This window comes from Salmo salar, chromosome 10 (genome assembly GCF_965601325.2).
Source record: "Salmo salar chromosome 10, fSalSal1, whole genome shotgun sequence".
Lineage (NCBI taxonomy): Eukaryota > Metazoa > Chordata > Actinopteri > Salmoniformes > Salmonidae > Salmo > Salmo salar.
The window spans coordinates 37,875,897-37,889,947 of NC_138300.1; the positions used below are offsets into that span (position 1 = coordinate 37,875,897).

Sequence of the window (14,051 nt, forward strand, 5' to 3'; positions counted from 1 at the left end):
CTTCACAAAATAGATGGCATCATGAGGAGAGAAAATTATGTGGATATATTGAAGCAACATCTCAAGACATCAGTCAGGAAGTTGAAGCTTGGTCGCAAATGGGTCTTCCAAATGGACAATGACCCCAAGCATACTTCCAAAATTGTGGCAAAATGGCTTAAGGACAACAAAGTCAAGATATTGGAGTGGCCATCACAAAGCCCCAATCTTATCGGAAATTTGTGAGCAGAACTGAAAAAGTGTGAGCGAGCAAGGAGGCCTACAAACCTCACTCAGTTACACCAGCTCTGTCAGGAGGAATGGGCCAGAATTCACCCTACTTATTGTGGGAAGCTTGTGGAAGGCTACCCAAAACGTTTCACCCAAGTGAAACAATTTAAAGGCAATGCTACCAAATACTAATTGGGTGTATGTGAACTTCTGACCCACTGGGAATGTGATGAAAGAAGTAAAAGCTGAAAGAAATGTTTCTCTCTACTATTATTCTGACATTTCACATTCTTAAAATAAAGTGGTGATCCTAGCTGACCTAAGACAGGGAATTTTTACTAGGATTAATTGTCACCTTTGGCTAAGGTGTATGTAAACTTCAGTCTTCAACTGTATATGGAGTGTTCACCCATTCTGGTGATTGGTTGAAAATGCGTTTGGTGATGAGATTTTACTTCCTTATGTTATCAAACACATTTTACCAAGACAAATATGATTCTTCATGTTCTGAATTGTTCAGTGGGGTCTTTATCTAACATATCATTATCGGATTTCATAACCTAATGCATCTGATATTAAGCACCGAACCAAGTTGACATAGCGGTGCAGGTTTCTCGTAAAATCTTTTGAGGATTTTACATCTTGTGGTCATCGTCTTCAAAGTTATTCCGTGGGTCGCAAAAAGCTAAATTAGCATGACACAAGCTAAATTAAATAAAACTGATTTGAAAATAAAAAGCTGGGTATATGCTCAGTGCTCCGTTGACCTTTCACAGAGATACGTTTGTTTTTGTGAGAAATATTTCAACTTAATATGAAAAGTGTATACTAAAATATGAAAATACAACATTTCATGTCTCAAATCGATATCCATCTTACCTCTGCTCTATATTGTTTTATTTCCTGTGGATTCGAGAAGAAGAATGACGAGTTCAACGGGAAAGTGAGCCTGTCAGCTAGCCATGTAGCCTTAATTCTTGCAGAGAATCCACCTAGCTGATGCGATGCAATTTTTCAGATTTTTGAACACTTTTTTTTCTCCTCTTGGCCTCCATTGATTTAGTCACCCTAATTCTGGCCATCCTACAAGGGTAAAAACACCCCTCTCTCTGTCTAGTTTGTGCTGTTCAACCTCTAAGGCTACATTCAAATATCCATGGTAGCATACCACTTATAACAAAGCAATTACATTCTAAGTAGTATGCTAGTCTGGATATTGGAACAGGAACGAACTCCCTTTGTCTGGTCTCTCCTCTGTCTGGTCTCTCCTCTGTCTGGTCTCTCCTCTGTCTGGTCTCTCCTCTCTCCTCTGTCTGGTCTCTCCTCTCTCCTCTGTCTGGTCTCTCCTCTCTCCTCTGTCTGGTCTCTCCTCTCTCCTCTGTCTGGTCTCTCCTCTCTCCTCTGTCTGGTCTCTCCTCTCTCCCCTGTCTGGTCTCTCCTCTGTCTGGTCTCTCCTCTGTCTGGTCTCTCCTCTGTCTGGTCTCTCCTCTCTCCTCTGTCTGGTCTCTCCTCTCTCCTCTGTCTGGTCTCTCCTCTCTCCTCTGTCTGGTCTCTCCTCTCTCCCCTGTCTGGTCTCTCCTCTGTCTGGTCTCTCCTCTGTCTGGTCTCTCTGTCTGGTCTCTCCTCTCTCCTCTGTCTGGTCTCTCTGTCTGGTCTCTCCTCTCTCCTCTGTCTGGTCTCTCCTCTCTCCCCTGTCTGGTCTCTCCTCTGTCTGGTCTCTCCTCTGTCTGGTCTCTCTGTCTGGTCTCTCCTCTCTCCTCTGTCTGGTCTCTCCTCTCTCCTCTGTCTGGTCTCTCCTCTCTCCTCTGTCTGGTCTCTCCTCTCTCCCCTGTCTGGTCTCTCCTCTCTCCCCTGTCTGGTCTCTCCTTTGTCTGGTTTCTCATCTCTCCTCTGTCTGGTTTCTCCTCTTCTTTACTCTGTTTCTCCACAGCGTCTGCTACTCCAGGACCTCAATGACAGCCACGTGTGTAACTCTCTTCTGGTGGCAGAGAGTGAAGAGGATATCTGGAAGAATGAGTCCCTGTACAGACAGAGAATCGCCAACTCTGATGGTTAGTCAGTCAACACTCACGATCACTATCATCTGCACACACTTATACACATGCTACAGACAGACACTTGCCAGCTCTGACAGTCAGTTAGTTAGTCAACACTCACCACCACACACATACATAGTCGTCGTCTCCCCCCCCTCAAAAAAACAAATTGTGGTAAGTAAACAAATTCGATCTAACTTTCTTTAAGACAGGGGTAGGCAACATACGGCTGGCCCGCAGGAGGTTTGAGTAAAAAAAGTATATGTTTTGGGTAAAAGAAAACACTTCAGGCCACTATTGAACGTCTAAAACTAGATTGAAAGTATGTAGAAATTATAATGAACCTATATATTTTCAAATAACTGTATTTTTCTGTCTCGCAAATTGCTTTTAACTAACAATTTGTTCTGAAAATGAATCTGTGCAGCCCTCTGCTGAATTATTTTATCTTCAAGCCAAAATGTTTGTCCATCCTTGCTTTAGAAGGGCTCTCCAATACATTTTTGCAAACACCATAAACTTAATGTACATCATATGTACGCCCTTGATGGCACTGAGTTTGTCATTGTACAGTACACAAGTTAATAATGAATTGCACTTTCTTGGCCCTGTGAGCTCCCAACTGTCACAGTGATGATGGAGCACACTCAATACAGGGCCAAGGAGAAGGAAACACACACACTCTCTCTCTCTCTAATGTATGCAAGGTTACAGGGAAGAGCATCAGTGACAGGCCAGTGAAGTATGCTTGGAGAGGGAACCAGTGGGAACGCTCATGAGATTAACTTTATATTTTATGGAAGCCGTTAAGCCAGAATTACCAACTGTAATTTCCTAATATCACTGTTTGTTTTGCTCCAGTGTGTGTAAATGAATTGGATCCTGGAGAGGGGATAGACATCAGAGAGGGCTTGTTGTTTGTGACTGCAGTGCAATAACATAATGTTACTGGGGAAGGGAAAAGGCTCCCATAGCAAATTGTGTTGTTTCTTTTCCTGGCTGGCGTCACACTGAAATGCATCTCCTCTCTGCAGTTGTGGTTGAACATTATTTTCTCTTTTCTGTCTCGCTCTCTGTCTCACTCACTCACCCACCCCCTCTCTCTCCCATCTTCTTCACCCCCTCCACCCACCAACAGATTACAATGCTGAGGAGAACTACCAGCCGCGGGACTACCTTGCTGCCACCATGCAGTTCATCCCAGGTCACTTTGCCTGTGAGGTGGTGTGGAGCACCGTCATCCACATCCACCCTCGCCTCAAAATGGGAACCAACGTGGGTGTGTCCAGGGGTGAGTCAGTGCCACTGGCAAAATACAGAACAAGAATGTGTTTGAGCATGCAGAGAAATAAAGACCACTGACAGAGTAGGACTTCATGTCTTCATGACCATTAACATCTTGATCCTGAATTGTACTTTAAATATGCCAATATTAACAAACTTTTGACAATTATGTGCAAATGATGATGATGATGAATAGGACAATGAATGACTTCCTTTACTTAAAGGAGCGGTGCAGTCAAAACATGATTTTTCTGTGTTTTATTTATATTTCCACACTATGAAAGTTGGAATAATAGTGTGAAATTGTAAAAATTATGATAATGCCCTTTTAGTGAAAGAGCTGTTTGAAAAGGCCTCCTGAAATGTCAGTTTGTTTGCATGGGTGGGGGTTTTGAACTGCCTGGTGACATCACCAGGCAATATAAATGAATAGACCAATAACAAAGAGAGTTTGCCCTCCTCTCTTCAAATAACAGCTAGTTTTCAGGTTACATATCCCTCCCATTAGGCCCCTAACTCAGGCCACTCCCAGACAGTCCTAGCAACATTTTTGCTTGAGAAATTGCTTTTGCTAAGAATATATTTGTATTTCTTTTTGACAATTTTTTTTAATTGAGAAAAAAATCTTAATGGTTACCCAGATATTATTTGATATTGAAATAAAAACTGCTGTATTGGACTTAAAAAAAAAATACTTAACATTTTAATATGATGGATTCAATACAATCAGTGTCAGTATAATTGAGATGGTTTGCTCAGTATCTTTATTTGTGTTGAAAGACTTCTCCTCTCCATATCCCAGCTATCCAGGCTCTGCGGTCAGTGCTCAACGCCTTGTGTGTGGTCAACAGGAAGAGCATGTTTGTCTATCAGGAGCGCACTACCAAATCAGTCTTCTACCTCAGGTTAGCCCTGGTGCCCCCCTTATTCTTACGCCACTGCCTCTCCTCATTGTAGAACAGTCCAACATCTTCATAGGCACTTCTCTCTGCTGCATCCAACCCTACACCCAGAGACTTGTTGAAGGAATTGAGTTGATCCTGCTAGTTCTTGATTATGCATCTTAAAGTTCCCTCACCCCCAACATATTCCCATGATCTCTGTTCTTCCCAGACTTTGTGAGACATCTCAAACAGGGAAGTACTCTGACCAGGATGGCAGCCTACAGCTCATGTCTCGCTGTGTCGGTCTCGCCCGGAGCCAGGAGCCCCTCTCCTCTGAGTTCACGGTACAGTAGCACACTTACAGAGGGCTTCTCTATTGCTCAACAAGCAACTGTGGCCCTGAAGAACCATTAGGGCTGTATACTCGGCGGATCCCATAGTACAGTAGCAAGCTCATCGTTAATTTCTCTATTGAAGTGCAGGCAACTGTGGCACTGAGATTTACATGATTTATCTGCTGTTCCCAGAACTGTGGTAACCTGCCCTTGGGTTAGAGATGATTTTGGGTTGTAATGTCAAATATCTGCAGTGGTCTGACATGTGTGTCTTTCTGTGCGTGTGTGTGTATGTGTTTTACTCCATCCATCTGCAGGGCTCCTGGTCATCTCTGGAAGGTGCCCGTCCAGTGGGACAGGTGGACAAACACATCCTGTTGCTGGTGCATGGAGTGGGAAGTGCTGGTAAGATAGGGATTTGAAGAGCAAGGGGAAGAGAGGGGCTCATGGGGATTGGGGAACATTGGGACAGAATTCTGCAGTGTATGGATTGTGAGCAGAGGTAGCATAATGAGAGATGGGCTGAGCCTGCAGTTAAAAACTGAAGTTAGGACTAAGAAACCTCTGTGCACCTCTGTGTCACCTCTCAGTGCATTCCCACTCTGAGATAAATGTGCCCACACTACTGTCCTCATGGCAAACTTAAGAGTAACAGATGAAATCGCTGATTCATTGTGGGTGTCAAATACTGTGAACATCCTGTACGCTGTGCTGCAGTTCCTCTGACAGCCTTCTAGATGGCACTGTTGATCTTGCTCCATTTAGCTCTGCCCAGGCTTCATCTATGTCAGCTGTTTCTCTCCGAAAGTCCTTCTGAGCTTCAACAACAAGAGTGACTTATTAAAATCTTCCCAAGTTTTTTTTTCTCTCCACCACAACTGTTCATACAGCTCAACTTCTTTATTTATGAATTCCTTTGTTTACAGAGGGATTAAGTTTTCTTGAAGTGTGTGTATGTGTTTCAATTCAATGTTTGTTTCTAAGGCTCAAAACACCTCACTGAGCATTGATTTGCATAAATATGTCAGAGAGAGAGAGAGACACCACTAGGGTTGCACATTTTGGGGAATATTCAGAGGTGGGAATATATGGGAATTAAAGGAAATGTATGCAAATTAATATTAATACCATTTAAATGTAGATGTTTTTTGCATTGGATTTATTTACCATGTCATATGAATACAGAAACATTAACCTTTTACCTTATCATGAGTAGACATAATTGCAAATTATTAAATCCTTTCAATATAATTTTTTTTGTAACTATTTAGTTACGAATTAAACTTTAATTAAAAGAGTTGACTCTTCACATGGGATGATTTCACTGAACAACAAAATAATTTCCATCGAATCTCCCAAAAACATTTTCAACATACATCTGTAAAATGATAGCCTAGAAACTAAAGCTTTGGTTGTCTTCCTCTCAGGCGTCCATGTCTTCTCCCTGGACCTCCTCAATGTCTACCTCTTGAACATCAGACTCTGAGGCCTCATCTTCACTGACACTTTCCAACCTTGTTGAGGATGGCTCGTTGTCAGGCTCAAAAAGCCTCAAATTTGCCCGGATGGCCACTAATTGTTCAACCCTTGTATTGATCAGGCTGTTGGGTGCTTAGGTGTGTGTGTTCCCAAACAAGGACCAGTTGTGCTCTCAGGAGGCTGATGTTGGTGGGATTTGGAGGATGATGGAGGCAACAGGAGAAATAGCCTCAGATCCACAAAGTCCCTTCTACCAGGTGGCTGATGAGATATGTTGGCACGACTGCCATATTGCATCTCCATCCCAAAGCCCTTGCTTGGAAGTGTACTTTGCCAAACTGCCAAGAACCGTGCCCTCATCCAGGCCAAGGTGGCGAGACACGGTAGTGATGACACCATAGGCCTTGTTGATCACTGCACCAGACAGGATGCTCTTGCCAACATACTCTGGATCCAACGTGTACGCTGCGGCGTGTATGGGCTTCAAGCAGAAGTCTTCACACTTTCTGATGTATTTCAGAACTGCAGTTTTCTCTGCTTGGAGCAACAGTGAAAACAGTGAAGTGGGCAGGGCAGTACGGATTTCTTCTCTTACATCTGCAAGCAGAGTCTGAACATCAGACAGGATGGCATTGTCTCCCTCAATCCGTGCAATGGCTACTGCTATAGGTTTCAGGAGTTTCAGGCTGCTTACCACTCTCTCCCAAAATACATCATCCAGGAAGATCTTCTTGATGGGGCTGTCCATATCGCCAGACTGTGATATGGCCATTTCTTGGAGAGACTCCTTCCCCTCCAGGAGACTGTCAAACATGATGACAACACCACCCCAACGGGTGTTGCTGGGCAGCTTCAATGTGGTGCTCGCTCTTATTCTTCTCACTTTGCTTGGTGAGGTAGATTGCTGCTATAACTTGATGACCCTTCACATACCTAACCATTTCCTTGGCGCTCTTGAAGAGTGTATCCATTGTTTTCAGTGCCATGATGTCCTTGAGGAGCAGATTCAATGCATGAGCAGCACAGCCAGTGTAGGACTCCTCCACTTTAAACCAAGCAGCCTTCATGTTCGTAGCATTCTGTCACCAGTGCAAATACCTTCTGTGGTCCAAGGTTATTGATGATTGCCTTCAGCTCATCTGCAATGCAGAGACCGGTGTGCCTGTTGTCCCTTGTGTCTGTGCTCTTGTAGAATACTGGTTGAGGGGTGGAGATGATGTAGTTAATTATTCCTTGCCCACTAACATTCAACCACCCACCAGAGATGATTGCAATACAGTCTGCCTTCTCTATGATTTGCTTGACCTTCACTTGAACTCTGTTGAACTCTGCATCCAGCAAATTAGTAGATAAAGCATGTCTGGTTGGAGGGGTGTATGCTGGGCGAAGAACATTCAGATATCTCTTCCAATACACATTGCCTGTGAGCATCAGAGGTGAACCAGTTGCATACACAGCTTGAGCAAGACATTCATCAGCATTTCTCTGACTACGTTCCTCCATTGAGTCAAAAAAACTTCTGATTCCAGGAAGACCATGAGCTGTTGCTATTGATAAGGTGTCTGATTCATCATTTTCACCTCGAATAGAAGTAGAGGGACTTTTGTCACAGGTTGCTTGTTGTGAGCGCTGAGGGAACTTTATGCACTTGGCCAGATGATTCTGCATCTTTGTTGCATTCTTCACATATGATTTGGCACAGTATTTGCAAATGTACACAGCTTTTCCTTCTACATTAGCTGCAGTGAAATGACTCCACACATCAGATAGTGCCCGTGGCATTTTCCTGTAAAGATTAGAAAAAATGAGTAAAAAAACAACGTACAATTCCATGTACAGATAAATAGTTAAGCAGTTAGATTTAACAACTCATTTGTAAGATAAATGTTTTAAAATGAAATATATGTATTGAAACAAGTGAATTAACACTCCTCAGTTAGCAGGCTCAAGCAAGCTAAAACCCACATGGTAGCAAGAACTAACTAGCAGAAATTGTTAACAAGTTAGAAATGATTTAAACACACTTTGCTGTAGGCTACTATTTACTAGTTAACAAAACATCATGTATGTCATATAAAATATATTCACCCCACCCTGTATTGTAATCAAAACTTACCAGAAAGGATGTAGTCCTTGGCTCAGACAGTGTAGTAGTGTGGGCTCAGTAGCATCTCATTAGTGTGCAAGAGCTTGAGAATCAGCTGTACATGTGATGGAAGAGTGCACTGTGCATGCAGAGAGTTTCAATTCCATTGAATTGGGGATAGTTTAACTAAAATATGCCACAAGACCTAGAATTGCCTTATGTATATCCCACAAAAAAGGTTCACTGTTATAAGCTGACGTTTTTGACGAATTTTGCAAAATGTCCAAAATCCCGGGCTTAACTTCCCATGGAAAATTTCCGGGAAATTTCCGACCCTTTGCAACCCTAGACACCACTGAGGTATCCTCTGTCAACACTAAGGGAAGTCAAAAATACGTATTTAAAGGGATACTTTGGGATTTTGACAATGAGGCCCTCTACTTCCCCAGGGTGACATGGCTCTATTTCAATTGCTTTAAAATCTGTCCTCTCCTCGTCTCCTCCCAATCATCTGCACTGATGGGAAAAAGACTTGACAGGTGAAAACGGTATGGTGGACGCTCACCATTAGACTGACTTTCACCTGGTCAGTTTTTTTCTGGTCATAGCAATGAAGGAGAAGAGGTCAGGAGAGGATCCATTTTTTGGAGGGGGCAATTGGGAAAGAGCCATGGTCTGCCTGGTCTGCAACACAGGCCCAGAGATCACAGATGAGCTGGTGAAGGTTCTGAGGAAACGTCTGGATGAGACCACCCTGGACATCATCACCATCATGCTGGGCAGGAACTGCAAACTCACCCCCGCTGACGTGGAGGTAAATTATTTGATGCGTTAGCGCCACTTTGATGAATTAAGTTTGGGTCATTCTGTAGTGGGGAGGGGCTAGTTCAAATCTAGCTTCTTCCACCCCCAGAAGTAGAGTTGACTAGTACTCATGAGATGTGGTTCTGAATCTCTCGTGGAAAGACAACATAGCATTACTCAGTATTTAGTTGGAATTGGAGAGACATTGATGTGTAGGTTGATTACGTGTTGATGTTCTCCCCTCAGTTTATCCAGCCGTCAGGCTCTCCAGCCACTGAGGTGATGGAGTTTACACTACCGCAGTGCTTCATGCCCTGGACCCCTGCTGTGGCCCACTACCTCAGGCAGAACCTGCTCATCTTCCTCCACATCCCCAAGTACACAGACGGCTACGTAGAACACCACTTCAAGGTAGGCTACACCACTAGTATACTACACTACACTCAAGGTAGGCTACAGCCAAGCCTACAGACACTAGGGGCAACATTCAGAAGTGAAAGTCTGTATTATGTCCCACCTCAATCTAACCCGACTTCTGTCCCTCCAACATTTTCTGGTGGGCTCCAGTTGGCTGGGTGAAGCAGAACACCTCGCCAGATTCAGAGAAAATAGAGCAGTTTTATTTTTCACTGCTTTTGTGGCCAGAGTAGGAATGGCCACTTGCCATGGTAGTCGAAGCAGATTCCACTGCTATAATAAGCGCGACTGGAATAGTGTGGCATGTTCAGTTCCCTATGAACTTGTGACAAAATGTACTTTGATAAGTTTCATTTTGATGTATGAAATCAGCTGGCTCTCTCTCTCTCTCGCGCACGCTGGCTCTCTCTCTCTCTCGCGCACGCTGGCTCTCTCTCTCTCTCTCGCGCACGCTGGCTCACTCTCTCTCTCGCGCACGCTGGCTCACTCTCTCTCTCCCGCGCGCTGGCTCTCTCTCTCTCTCCCGCGCACTGGCTCTCTCTCTCTCCCGCGCACTGGCTCTCTCTCTCTCCCCGCGCGCTGGCTCTCTCTCTCTCCCGCGCGCTGGCTCTCTCTCTCTCCCGCGCGCTGGCTCTCTCTCTCTCTCTGTCTCGCGCTCGCTCTCTCTCTCTGTCTGTCTCGCACTCGCTCTCTCTCTCTCTGTCTGTCTCTCTCTCTGTCTGTCTCGCGCTCGCGCTCTGTCTCGCGCTCTGTCTCGCGCTCTGTCTCGCGCTCTGTCTCGCGCTCTGTCTCGCGCTCTGTCTCGCGCTCTGTCTCGCGCTCTGTCTCGCGCTCTGTCTCGCGCTCTGTCTCGCGCTCTGTCTCGCTGTCTCGCTCGCGCTCTCTCTCTCGCTCGCGCTCTCTCTCTCTCTCGCGCTCTCTGTCTCTCTCGCGCTCTCTGTCTCGCTCGCGCTCTCTGTCTCGCTCGCGCCTCTCTCTCTCTCTCTCTGTCTCGCTCGCGCTGTCTCTCTCTCTCTCTGTGTCTCGCTCGCGCTCTCTCTCTCTGTCTCGCTCGCGCTCTTGCTCGCGCTCTCTCTCTCGCTCGCTCGTGCTCTCGCTCGCGCTCTCTCTCTCGCGCTCTCTCTCTCGCTCGCGCTCTCTCTCTGTCTCGCTCGCGCTCTCTCTCTGTCTCGCTCGCGCTCTCTCTCTGTCTCGCTCGCGCTTTCTCTCTGTCTCGCTCGCGCTTTCTCTCTGTCTCGCTCGCGCTTTCTCTCTCTGTCTCGCTCGCGCTTTCTCTCTCTGTCTCGCTCTCTGTCTCGCGCTCTGTCTCGCGCTCTGTCTCGCGCTCTGTCTCGCGCTCTGTCTCGCGCTCTGTCTCGCGCTCTCTCTGTCTCGCGCTCTCTCTGTCTCGCGCTCTCTCTGTCTCGCGCTCTCTCTGTCTCGCGCGCTCTCTGTCTCGCGCGCTCTCTGTCTCGCGCGCTCTCTGTCTCGCGCGCTCGCGCTCTCTGTCTCGCGCGCTCGCGCTCTCTGTCTCGCGCGCTCGCGCTCTCTGTCTCGCGCGCTCGCGCTCTCTGTCTCGCGCGCTCGCGCCTCTCTCCCGCTCCCTCGCCGCGCCTCGCGCCTCTCTGTCTCGCGCGCTCGCGCTCTCTGTCTGTCTCGCGCGCTCGCGCTCTCTGTCTGTCTCGCGCGCTCGCGCTCTCTGTCTGTCTCGCGCGCTCGCGCTCTCTGTCTGTCTCGCGCGCTCGCGCTCTCTCTCTGTCTCGCTCGCGCTCTCTCTCTGTCTCGCTCGCGCTCTCTGTCTCGCTCGCGCTTTCTGTCTCGCTCGCGCTCTCTGTCTCGCTCGCGCTTTCTGTCTCGCTCGCGCTCTCTGTCTCGCTCGCGCTCTCTGTCTCTCTCTCTCTCTCTTTGTCTCGCTCGCGCGCTCTCTCTCTCTCTCTGTCTCGCTCGCGCGCTCTCTCTCTCTCTCTGTCTCGCTCGCGCGCTCTCTCTCTCTCTCTCTGTCTCGCTCGCACTCTCTCTCTCCCGCGCTCTCTCGCTCGCTCTCTCTCTCGCGCTCTCTCTCTCGCTCGCGCTCTCTCTCTCGTGCTCTCTCTCTCTCTCGCGCTCGCGCTCTCTCTCTCTCGCTCGCGCTCTCTCTCTTTCTCGCTCGCGCTCTCTCTCTCTCTCGCTCGCGCTCTCTCTCTCTCTCGCTCGCGCTCTCTCTCTCGCGCTCTCTCTCGCTCGCGCTCTCTCTCGCTCGCGCCTCTCTCGTCTCGCTCGCGCTTTCTCTCTCTGTCTCGCTCGCGCCCCCTCTGTCTCGCTCGCGCTCTGTCTCGCTCGCGCTCTCTCTCTCTGTCTCGCTCGCGCCTCTCGTCTCGCTCGCGCTCTCTCTCTCTGTCTCGCTCGCGCTCTCTCTCTCTGTCTCGCTCGCGCTCTCTCTCTCTGTCTCGCTCGCGCTCTCTCTCTCTGTCTCGCTCGCGCTCTCTCTCTGTCTCGCTCGCACTCTCTGTCTGTCTGTCTGTCTGTCTGTCTGTCTGTCTGTCTGTCTGTGTCTCACTCGCTCTCGCTCTCTGTGTCTGACTCTGTCTCGCTCGCTCTCGCTCTCTGTCTCGCTCTCTGTCTCGCTCTCTGTCTCGCTCTGTCTGTCTCGCTCGCTCTGTCTGTCTCGCTCGCTCTGTCTGTCTCGCTCGCTCTGTCTGTCTCGCTCGCTCTGTCTGTCTCGCTCGCTCTGTCTGTCTCGCTCGCTCGCACTGTCTCGCTCGCTCGCGCTCTCTCGCTCGCTCGCGCTCTCTCGCTCGCTCGCGCTCTCTCGCTCGCTCGCGCTCTCTCGCTCGCTCTCGCTCTCTCGCTCGCACTCGCTCTCGCTCTCTCGCTCGCACTCGCTCTCGCTCTCTCGCTCGCTCACACACGCTCTCGCTCTGTCTGTCTCGCTCTCTCACACACGCTCTCGCTCTGTCTGTCTCGCTCTCTCTCTCTCTCTGTCTGTCTGTCTTGCTCTCTGTCTCGCTCTCTGTCTCGCTCGCTCTCTCTCTGTCTCGCTCGCTCTCTCTCTGTCTCGCTCGCTCTCTCTCTGTCTCGCTCGCTCTCTCTCTGTCTCGCTCGCTCTCTCTCTGTCTCGCTCGCTCTCTCTCTGTCTCGCTCGCTCTCTCTCTCTGTCTCGCTCGCTCTCTGTCTCGCTCGCTCTCTCTCTCTGTCTCGCTCGCTCTCTGTCTCGCTCGCTCGCTCTCTCTCTGTCTCGCTCGCTCTCTCTCTCTGTCTCGCTCGCTCTCGTCTCTCTGTCTCGCTCGCTCTCGTCTCTCTGCTCGTCTCGCTCGCTCTCGTTCTCTCTGTCTCGCTCGCTCTCGTTCTCTCTGTCTCGCTCGCTCTCGTTCTCTCTGTCTCGCTCACTCTCGTTCTCTCTGTCGCTCTCTCTGTCTCTCGCTCTCTGTGTCTGTCTCTCACGCTCTCTCTCTCGTGTGTGTGTGTGTCTCTGTCTCTCTCTAAGCACTACTTCCATCAGAGCAGAGAGCTTCCTGACTCTGATATCTACCTCTACAATAAGCCTGGGGGCCAGGGGACCGGAGGGAAAGGTAATGACGTTCTCTTTCTCGCTCTCTCTCACTCCATTTTCAGTGTGTGTGCGTGCGTACTCGTGTGTGTGCATGTTTTTTTTAAGCTGCTGACTTAGAGGGAGTGATATCACGGGTTGTGCTGACAGCCTCTTTCCATATTTATACCTCCCACCAAATAAAAAAATGCACAGCAAATGATCACAGCACTGCCTTGCCTTGCGTAGCTAATAAACACTAATCTGATTTCTCCTGTTACGATGCTACTGGTTAGTGCTACACTCATTCTCCAAATGACTGGACTGTCACTCTCCAGCTTCTGTATGCGATGTGTGGTGGTAACTTTTCTGAATTTCAATGATCACCTGTTGTTTTGCATTACTCTGTTTGAGGTTCAGGTATTATTTATCTGTTGACAGGCAGCACATACTATTGTCGTGTGTGTGGGGGTGGGTGGGTGAGTGTGCAATATGGCCACCTGTCAGTTATGATTATGTAACGATCGACGTCGGGTGATGAGGAAGAGGACCAAAGCGCAGCTGGGAGCGAACACATGTTTATTCTTAACACTGAAATAAACACGTACACAAAACCAGGAAAATGCCGATACGTTAACTGCTCAAAACAAAGAGGCAACACCCCACAAACAGCGTGGGGGGAAAAGGAACTTAAATGTGATCCCAATCAGAGACAACTAGCGACAGCTGTCTCTGATTGGGAATCGACAGAACCCAACATAGAAATAACCCACATAGAGTTAACACAAGGCTATAACGCAAACATAGAAAACCAACCAAGGAAAAATACCCAACCTGACACACCCTGACCAAAATACCCGAGTTCACCTGGTCAGGGCGTGACAGATTAGCCTATAGTAAGACAGTACTCCAGTTGTGATTAGCCTATAGTAAGACAGTACTCCGGTTGTGATTAGCCTATAGTAAGACAGTACTCCGGTTGTGATTAGCCTATAGTAAGACAGTTGTCCTGTTCATTATATAGTGTGTTGA

General features: G+C 47.9%; 1 protein-coding gene across 1 annotated transcript in view; it reads left to right on the plus strand.

Annotated features, from left to right (window-relative positions):
* The window catches only part of LOC106560333 (KICSTOR complex protein SZT2), a 188,366-nt gene that overhangs the window by 76,645 nt on the left and 97,670 nt on the right, over positions 1 to 14,051 (plus strand). The window contains 8 exon segments of the mRNA XM_082956975.1: positions 2,141 to 2,261; positions 3,385 to 3,537; positions 4,333 to 4,435; positions 4,644 to 4,758; positions 5,067 to 5,154; positions 9,010 to 9,128; positions 9,365 to 9,529; positions 12,978 to 13,062. Coding sequence (XP_082813101.1) covers positions 2,141 to 2,261; positions 3,385 to 3,537; positions 4,333 to 4,435; positions 4,644 to 4,758; positions 5,067 to 5,154; positions 9,010 to 9,128; positions 9,365 to 9,529; positions 12,978 to 13,062 — 949 coding nt within the window.